This window comes from Phoenix dactylifera, chromosome 8, assembly GCF_009389715.1.
Source record: "Phoenix dactylifera cultivar Barhee BC4 chromosome 8, palm_55x_up_171113_PBpolish2nd_filt_p, whole genome shotgun sequence".
In the NCBI taxonomy this organism is placed as follows: Eukaryota; Viridiplantae; Streptophyta; class Magnoliopsida; order Arecales; family Arecaceae; genus Phoenix; species Phoenix dactylifera.
In genome coordinates this window covers 17455637-17466044 of record NC_052399.1, presented here as the reverse complement: position 1 = coordinate 17466044, position 10408 = coordinate 17455637, and the positions used below count along the sequence as shown (strand labels likewise).

Sequence of the window (10408 nt, the reverse complement as noted above, 5' to 3'; positions counted from 1 at the left end):
TGGTCAGTGTCTCGTCAATAAGTTAAACTGTAGTCAATTCGAGAAACTGCGTCACATGACACTTCCAATGAGGAATGCGAACATGAAAACAAAATAGAGATCAAACCTATCTGCTCCTGACCCTCACCCCACACTACATGACACTTGGGAAACGAACAAAATTGAAATCCAATCAACTTTGATAGATACTGTCAAACCCCAGCAACAAGCACCCCCGTCCTACCTTTCTCTCTCTCTCTACACGTCAGTCAATCCAATTAGGAAAATGGCAATATACAGGATATACAAATTACCAGTAAAGCCAAAACCTCCTCCCTTTTCATTCTGTAGCTAGGTTATGTATCTCATTATCGGAGATAACAATATCATTAATTTGCCTTCCTGGTCATCTGATGGAGAGAAAGGGAAATGGCCAGTGTTCTCTCCTCCAATCTATCAAGAGTCTCTTGTTATCATTTTTGTTCTGAGGGGCAATGGAAAGCCAGGAGCTGCTTGGCCTCCGGTCTCCAGCACTGTTCGATGTCTTGAGCAATCCTCGTTGCGTCCATTGACGCCCCAAGAATTCCACGTTTTGTGAACCCCACAGAATACAGCCCACGCTCCCCTTTCCATCCATTGGGAAAGGGGCTCCTCGGCAGCCCATCTTTCTCCGAGAAGAACTCCCTCTCCTGCCAAACCAAACGCCCCACTGAGCAAGATATAATAAAAATTTTATTGCCGTATTATCAGCACAAGTCTAGTAATTCCAACCCTACTAATTAATTAGGGTAATATCCGAGACAAAATAACAGTACTGAATTCGACATAAGAAATTAAGAAAAATTGTCCCTTTGATCCTAGAAACAGTGATGAATGGAACAGTGAATTTCAACTGTGGCACGTGTATCAATCACACAGTATAGTGTTATATCAGTAACCACCAAAATCTCGATCTTAATATCCTTGGAGGGCTTTATAAATTCCGATTTAACAGTGTCTAATGGAACAGTGAATTTCAACTGTGGCATATGTGTATCAATCACACAGTATAATGTTATATCAGTAACCACCAAAATCTCGATCTTTAAATCCTTGGAGGGCTTTATATATAAATTCCGATTTTTGACCTTCAAAATCATCATAAAGTAATTCTAAATCCTTCCTTCGACAAAGAAAAGGAAGAGATGCAAATTATAAAACCATGATTAGTAGCACAGCCGTTAATGATGAGTAAATGATATCTACCTTCAGCCAGGATGCTACATTGCTTTTGTAGCCAGTGGCTAAGACGACAGCGTCAAATTCCGACGATTTCCCGTCTACGAATTCCACTCCATGTCCTGTGAATCTCTTTATTGCAGAGCACACCTGAGGAGCAAGAAAGAGAAGCCTGGCAATTGTGAGTAGCAAGCAATGATGCGTTGGAGGGATCGGCAACTCATGAGCATTGCTATGGACCTTGATGTCTCCAGATTTGATCTTGGCGAGAGTGCCGACATCGAGGACCGGAGTCTTGCCGGAGAGCGACTTGAGCTCGAGGGGTCCAATCTGAGGCCGCTCGAGGCCGAACCTGGCTGTGTCGCCGAGCATAAGGCGGGCGGCCAGAAGCAGCAGGCGATCCACCATTTGTACGGGGAACCACTTGAGCAGCCACATGGACAGCCCGAAAGTGGAGCTTCCAAGAATATCTCGAGGCAGAACGTGCACCTGGTGGCAATAAAATGACGGAAAAGAGATGAAAAAGGAGCATGGAGATGGGATAGAATGAGTTGTTGAAGGATATGATGAACTGGTTTTTGACAAAAAAAAAAAGAAGAAGGATATGATGAACTGGTGACAGTTGGGGCATGAACTGGAGCTAGACATAAAGCTCTCTCCTGCCCATGTTGCCAGTATAGCACCACACCTTTTGCTGCAACTTGGGTGTAGCCTCCTCATCTCCGTATCTCCTCCATATTCTTTCTAATTCCCAAAAGAAGGGGAGGGAGCCGGAGTATGATGACTTGAAGACGAATTACCTTCGTTCTCCTTATTTATTAGGATTTGAAATGACAAAGGTTGCTTTTCCCCTTTGTCTGTGGCAATTGGGACCCGCGCATTTATGCATATATTTCAAGATATTTGGTACAGCTTTTGCATCAACTTTCGGAAAGGAAAAAAAAATAAAATATATGGAAAGACTGGTATCGGCGAGCTCAGAAAAATGTACGAACAATAGTGTGGTTTCTGATGGAGGAATTGGAGGACTCCCCGCGTGGGAATGAGTCCCAAGAAAGGGAACGACTGGAATTCGATCGTGGCTCGGAAATGGAAGATAGTGGACGGTTCTCGAGAAAAAGACAACTTCCATGGCGAATCTATCTTTCTTCGCATGCCACTTTCTCCCCCTAATTTTTAAAATGCTGCAGTTTAAGTTTAATAACAAGGGGAATTGCAGCACGTGAGCCCAGCGTTTTACTGTGTCGCTGACGACGGTCATGGCACTAGCACTAATAATAACACAACAACGATAACGCTAATCCAGATTCGTCACCTACACCCAAAAGAAATAAAAAAGAAAATAACCAGACCTACACCAAAATTAGGAGCAAAAGAAAATTGCGTTTAATTGGTGAGAAGAACAATCTGATTTCTACTAGGAGAATGCAATTTATGTAGAAACCCTAATGACGTTTCTAATCATTTGTGTAAATGTATGAAACAAGGGGGAACAGAGAGGAATAATTTTCTTGTATTACTGATGCCGAGAAGAAAAGCTCACCGTATCTCTTACGACGAGGGAAGGATAGACATTGTGATTGCAGAGGTCCAAGCAGACCTCCATCCCCGAGTTGCCGCACCCGACGACGAGCACCCTCTTCCCTCGGAACACGTCGCCGCTTTTGTAGATGCTTGTATGCATGATGGTCCCTTTAAACTCCCGCAAGCCGTCAATCTCCGGCAGGACGGCTTCCGCATTCTCCCCGGTGGCAACCACCAGCCACTGGCACACGTACTCCGTCCTCTCCTCCTTGCTGGTGGTCGCCGTCGTCCTGACCCTCCAAAACCCCAGCACGGCGTCGTACTCGGCGCTGACCACCGTCTCATTGAACGCTGGCCGGATGTCGAACCTCCTCGCGTAGTCCTCGAGGTAGGCGACGAACTGCTGCTTGGTGGGGTACGTCGGGAACCACTTGGGGAACGGCATCAGCGGCAGCTCGCAGAACTGCTTGGGGAGGTGGAGGCGGAGGCGGTCGTAGGTCTTGAGCTGCCACAGGGAGGCGATGCAGTCGGCGCGCTCCAGGATCAGGCTGGGGACACCCTTCTCTTTCAGGCAGGCGGCGACCACCAGCCCTGAAGGCCCGGCGCCGACGATGATAGGCCCTGGAACCCACACGCACCTCTCGGCCTTGGCGGTCGAACCTGGCCTCGTCGTCATGCAGTAAGCATCGCCGGCGGCGATGTGCCGGTAGTATTGGTAGAACAAGGGGTCATGGACTTGTTTGCCTTCTGCCTCCCTCCAGCAGTCCATGAAGAAAGATTGGTTTTTAATCTTTGCTGATCGCTTAGAGTGGAGCGGACTGTGTGAGAGAGCTCGCGTGCTCGCTCATCAATCCTAACTAGTAGCAGCAGAAGCCGTCATAGTGAGCAGCAGCCATGATCCCTAGAGGTGTCTGCTGTTGATGTTGTTGTGTTTGCGGGACTATTAATAGGGAGGGTGCAGATGGGAGAGAGAATTAAGAGATCCGCAAATCATTGGCTTTTAGTTTTGGGCCTTTTAGTCTCCTGGTTCTTAGGTCGGATCAGTATAGGGATTCTTTGCCACTTATCCAAAAGTGGATTAGACTGTGAGATGAGAGAAGAATGAAAGTCCTCCTAGTTTGGCGGAAAGATCTATGGGAAGGCAATGGAGAGCCTTATGCTTTCGGGGATCTCCGGCGGAGGAGGAAGCGGAGAGGGGCGAAGAGCCAAGCCCAAGGGAGTTTGGGGGAGTAAAGGAAACCGGGGGCAGCGGGGAGTGAGTGAGCCCTGGGGTTGGGTTATTTATATTATTCCTCCTGCTGGCTTTACACACAGGCTAGTAGGTGTGACATCTCTTATTATCGTCGCCGTCGTCATCATTATATGATAAATAAAATCGAGCATCCAAGAGAACTATTCCTTAGATGCCTTATAGCTAGAGAGCGAGAGAGAGTACGGAGAGAACCTTTGCTTTTTGTTTTTTCTTTTTTTTTTTTGGGATTTCTTGTTGGTAACTTGCTTATTTATGCACATCATTATTAATTTTTGATGAACATTGTCCTTTAGGTACTAGACTGCACGCAATGCTCATGTGCCCTAATAGTGCGACATGTAAAACTGTTCCCCTGATCTTTGGCAACAAACCGGTCAATCAAATAACCCAAGCATGTTTAAAGTTGAAACAAGTTATCCAATCCTAGAAATGGATAGAGAGAGAAGAGAGTCCAAGCTATAACTATAATCCATCAATGATAAGAGTTCTAACAAATAGATATGGAGAGAGAGGGAGCAAAGATCAGGGCAAGGCAAGATAGATGGAAACAGGTAATATTAACATGGTGGAGTCCAGTGGAGATGTACTTGCGAAGACAAAGGCCAAACGTAACTAACTAAAGCCGCTAAATTTGTTCAAGCCTCACGATGTAACCGATGGCTCAATAAACCACCACAACCTCATCATGATCTAATTAATTGCGTGCATGCGCCATTTTCCAAAGAACCGTTCCTCCACGACGTCCACCCAATTGTTGGAACAAAAAACAAATGGGCGGGCATTAGAAAAAAAAGTGTGAGAGGGGGACTTTCTATTTTGCTATATTTTTTTTAGTATTTAAATAAAAAATAAAAAAAATAAGAAACTTTTTCTATCAGAGTCATCAGTTCCATGATTAAAAAAATAAAAAAAAATCGCATGTGGCATCCTCTTTCTTCCTTACGAAACCTATCCATCCATCTTTTTTCTTGCCAACCTATCTTTTTTGTCCATGTGGTCTTCATTTTGTTTTCCGGGTCTCTTTTTTTACCTCCAAATCCCTCTTTTTTCTAGAATTTTTATACCTAAAAGTTTATGGAATCTAAGGAATGGTATGTACATAATTTCTGACAAAGCTAGAAAACTACATACTTGCACTGATTAACACCATATTTTAAAAATTATTTATCTATATATATATATATATATATATATATATATTAGTTTACTAGACGACTAATTTGCTTAGTATGCATCACTCACCGATAACAAAAAAAATTTTGGAAACAAGAAAGAAAGAGGATGCCACACACGATTTTTTTTTTATTTTTTTTAATCATTAGATTAACTACTTCGTTAGTAAGAGGAGTTCCTGACTTCTTGATTTTTTCTTTAAGATAGGCACTAGGAGATCATGGCAAAATAGGAAGCCCGCCTTATATTTTCTTCTCTGGTGCCCGTCTTATTCTAAATCTTGGCCAACTCCCTTGAACAAAAATCATATGGGCGGGCATAAGAATAAAGATATGAGGCAGCTTCCTATTTTGCCATGTGTCCCCTAGTACTCATTTTAAAGAAGAAATCCAAAAATCAGAGATTCTTCTTACTAATAGAGTCTTTAGTCCCATGATTAAAAAAATAGAATAAAAGAGGAAAGAAAATCATGCATGACATCCTCTTCTTTCTTTATTTCCAAAACATATTTTCTTCCAGTACATATTACATGGCCATATGATACATACTAAGCAAATTAGTTATCTAGCAAGCTAATACACATCTCTAGATAAATTGATACATGATTTTTAGTTAATTAGTTAGCAACCCAATATGTACCTCCAACCAAATTACTATATAGTTTTTAGGACATCATGCTTACCAATATACACTACATGGCTAGGTAATACAAACTTATCGACTTTTTGATATACACTCCAAGCTTCTTTGATACATATCTAGCAGTGATTCGATATATACCTTCAAGTAAATTACATCAGAACAAGTTTTTTATTAGCACACACTACATAGCCAGGTGATACACCAAAAATTTAGTTATCTGGCATACACACCTCTAGGTAAATTGATACATTATTTTCTAGCTTTATCTAATATAAAAAATTATAAACATACCATGCCTTGGATTTTATGAACTCTTAGGTGCAAAATTTTGAAAAAAAAGAGAGGAATTCAAAGGAAAAGAAAGGAACTTTGAAAGAAGAAGAAAGATCTCACGGATGGGAGGAACAGTTTGATGAGAAAGAGAATGGTAACAGAGGCTTGACAAAGAAGAAAAAGGATGCTCCACACGATTTTTTTTTTTGCATATGTATCCGTACTGTCTAACACCGTTAAGTAGTTAGCGGTTTAAAATTGAAATGATGAAAATGCCTTTAATGGATAAACATTCAAAAAAAAAAATTTTATAAGGGTGTACATACAAATAACAATTTTGGAGGATATTCATATAAATTTATATATTTAGAAGGGTATACATGCCAAAAAAATCTTTTATTTTTGCATAAATACCCTCCTAAATATTAGAATTTACATGACTACTCTCCCAAATTGATATTTACGTGCATGATCTCTCAAAATACTATTTTTATATAAATATCTTTAACATAACAATTTAGCTGACGTGATTAGCCAAAATCATATTCTTTTAAATTAAAAATTAATGAAAATTATGAAAAAAAATTTTACCCCTATGGCGGGTAATAGATTAAGGGGTATCATTGAAAACTAATACCTCTACCATCTTTGAGAAATTTTCTATTCTCTCTCGATTTCTCTCTTTCACTCATCCATTTGGAGTCAAAAACCATTCCCTCGACTCCCTTCTCCACTGTAGGTAGCCCTTCTCCCTCTCTTCCGTTCGTTGGAGTTCTTGCCACCAGAATCTGAGTTCCTCTTATTGCTGTCGTAGTTCTCTTTTTGTTGTATCCTTTTTTTTACATGAAGATGGTCCGATCCTATCTTTAGTTTTATAAATTATTTAAAGAAAAGCGTCGTGAGAGATTTGCAATATTCATTTTTTAGTATATAAGATTTGCAATATTTATCTTTTAAAGCTATTTTTTTTTTGTGCAAGCTGGTGGCTGATTTAAAATTGCTATGACAAGATGGGCCTCATATACTAGGTCCTTTCTTCTCCAGAAAATTAAAGTTCCAAAAAAAAGTGGCTTAAAGAACCCAATGTAAGGAGTAGCCTTCTATCATATGGTCGCGGTGGTTATTAATAAGTTTGAAAGATTTTGAAGTCCTTCAATAATTTTGCTTAAGGATGATTGATGTGCTCTTCTACCCATAAGCACAGCAATAGCAAAGAAGTTTGACCATTACAATCTATCGTGTGCCTTTAAAAAATTCTAATCTTTTTTATATTCTAATACATGCCCTCATTTATGCATCTAGAACAACGAATATTACAAGCTATGCTTCGATGAAATAATATTTAGTGGTTGTTAAAAATGAAGAAGAATCATGATTGGTGAAAGAAGAGCAATATTAATCTAATTGTTGAAACAATCTTTTTCTTAAGTAATATTTTTACATAAAATATTGAGGAGCAGGCATTAGACTAAAATTCGAGTGTTAAATAGATAAAAATAAATTTATTTTTTTATGCAAACCCTCCTAAATATGTGAAATTATATGAATACCCTCGCAAAGTTACTATTTGCATGTATACTCTCATAAATATTTCTTTTTGCATATCTACCCATTAAGGGTATTTTAGAAATTTTTAGTTTTAAATTGCTAATTTCTTAATAGTGTTAGATGGTGTTAACATATATGCAAAAAAAAAAAGAAGAAAGGGTATACATGCTGATGGGAGGTAAAATGGATCGTTCTACTCCGGCATGAAACCACCCAAACCCCACCGAGCAAGCCGACCTCGGCCCCGCCAAGAATCGGACCAACTTCGAACTTTCTGAAGGCCGAGCCGACCTCGGCCCCGCCAAGGGCTAGGCCGACCTCGGTCTACCAGAGGCCCAAGCCGACCTCGCCAAGCATATGTTGCATCTATCACCTGCAACAGCCTCACCGTGTCATACTTTGCTTGATAGCTACGCTATAATGTGTCAACCAGGGCCATATCCTGCTACGCCTATCAGGAGTCATACCCTGCTACATCTGCCATGGGCCATACCCTGCCTGCTAGGGCCATACCTCCACCACCAGGGCACTCTGGTAAGAAATATAAAAGAGGTCATGAAAAGGTACTCCAGAGGATTCTGGACTCTCCTCCTCCTCCTCCCAAGAAAAACAAGGGACTCTGGCTCCCAAAACAGGACTCTCCAAAAACTCTGCTAACTTAGCTATCGGAGGACCTTCGCTGGAACCCCCGGCGAAGGCTTTGTGCAGGTACCTCGGACCGCATGGAGGTGGCAACTCTTCTCCGTCCTAGCTGGCGTCTCCTCGGCTTCCTTCCGGCGTGGTCGCCCTCAGGCCGAATTTCACCCACAACACATGCAAAACAAGTATTTTATAATGGTATACATACAAATATCAATTTTGGAAGGATATTCGTATAAATTTTAATATTTGGGAGGATATGTATGTAAAAAAAAATTTAATCACGAAACAGACGACTTTGTTAGCAGAAGAATTTCCTAATTTTTGGATTTTTTAAAAAAAGTTGGCACTAGAGAACTAGAGAAAAATGGTGAAATAAGAAGTTCACCCCTTATTTTTTTTCTCTTGTGCCTCTCTCATATGATTTCACACGCACAAATACACACAACACGTACTTCAGTCTTTTAAGCTCTTGAAGCACTCAATTCCTTCAACAAAAAAAAGAAAAAGAAAAGGTACAGAGCTCTCAAAGCCTAATGCAAGAGGTTCGAATGGCCTTGTCTACTCGCGGTGCTTAGATGGCATTGGCATGCGGTACTGCAAAACAATGGTAAACATTTATTCTTTCTGGCTATCCAAAATAAACTCTAAATTAAGATTAAACTCTAAATTAAGCGGTCGGTAGGACTTTGAATCAGATTTTCCAAGGAAAGGGTTGGAGTAGGATGGTGAACGTGGCTTGAAATTTTTAAAGCAATAAGAGTTGCAAGTAACGAGCATTTAGAATCAGTGATGATTGTAATTTGTCTGTTATTCCATCATTATGTTATTTATGTCGCATTATTTTGGCAAATTTTTCATTGCTTCTAAGATAGCACCTGTTTATGCATGAGAACTACATCATCAATTCATCTTGCATGGAGAAGCTATGTTGTTTGGATACCTATAACTCCCACTTAATTGTAATTGAGTTTATGTGGCATAGAATTTGTAAGGACCTGTGCAAACGTACGTTTAGTTCTATATCGGTTATTCATTGTGCAGATTTTGGGTACTTATACAGAACCAAGAACCCAAATAATACTTTTCGGTCAGCTATTTTAAGTGAGGTCTTAGATTGTTACAAATGGTATCAGAGCGGACCTAGCCTATGGCTCATATGAACCAGGGAACATTGCAGCACGGGCTCATGAGGTTAAGCACGGGTAATCATGGTGCTTGAGATTAGTTTTAAATAGATTTAGACTCTTAGCCTAATGAGGACATCAACGCTTAAATAGAAGGATTATGTGAGGATCTGTGCGGGCGTGTGATTAGTCCTACATGGTGAATGAAAGCCATAAGGGTACCTTACTTGCTGCAATATGAAGCGTATAAAAGATAGACATAAGAGTGTCCTAATTGCAATTGAGGTCTCCTTATGCCTCATTGCAAGCATCCAAACAGCATCAAGGAAACAAATCATATAAAAGTAGCATCTATATAAGATTCCGTGCTCTCTTTGTACACACATGCATGTGTGCACACGAAATTCAGGCAATCATATTGTAGAGGCAAATACAAGGCGAGATGATGACTCATTTGCAGTAAGTAAAAAGAAAAGAATATTGAAAAAGTCAAACAATAGCCTTGAAGCAAGAACTAAACTTGTTTTTCAATCAAATTAATGTCAGCCAAGTATATTTTGTGATCATCTAAATGACCAGTATGGCCTTGAAACGTTTAAAGGAGGTGTCCGTGTAAGTAAATATAAAATATATAAATAAATCTATCTCATTCTATTACAAGTGGTGATTTCAATAATCCGTTATTAATTTATGGCTTTTGAAATATGTCACAAAAAGCAAAAAGACCTCACAACCTAAAAACTATAATGCTTATGCTGCAACATCATAAATCTTTAATTTCAAAGCATGACTTTGCAGAATCCAGCATATGATTTTATGAATTTTGATGTCTTCTCCCACACCTCCCATTTCAAATATTTCTTTTTATCATTTTTTTCCTAGAATCAAGTATTTCATCCTAGAATTTTTGTGTTTTTTGAGTAATCCAACAATGATGATTCTTGAAATGTCAAATATGTCGAGAGAGCATATGATTTTAGAAGCGATACTGTTGGTATTCAGCCTTCCCCGTATTAAGTTTATTGTGCTCGAT

The 10408-nt window shown here is 40.0% G+C and overlaps 1 protein-coding gene across 1 annotated transcript; it reads right to left on the bottom strand.

Annotated features, from left to right (window-relative positions):
* LOC103710893 (indole-3-pyruvate monooxygenase YUCCA6) lies at window positions 1-4059 on the bottom strand. The gene is made up of 4 exons (XM_008796817.4): window positions 2741-4059; window positions 1438-1686; window positions 1225-1347; window positions 1-668 (listed from the first exon to the last, which is right to left on the bottom strand). Exons 1-4 carry the CDS (start codon window positions 3488-3490, stop codon window positions 453-455), a joined length of 1338 nt encoding a protein of 445 aa, XP_008795039.2. The 5' UTR covers window positions 3491-4059; the 3' UTR covers window positions 1-452.
* Window positions 4060-10408: the final 6349 nt, after the last annotated feature.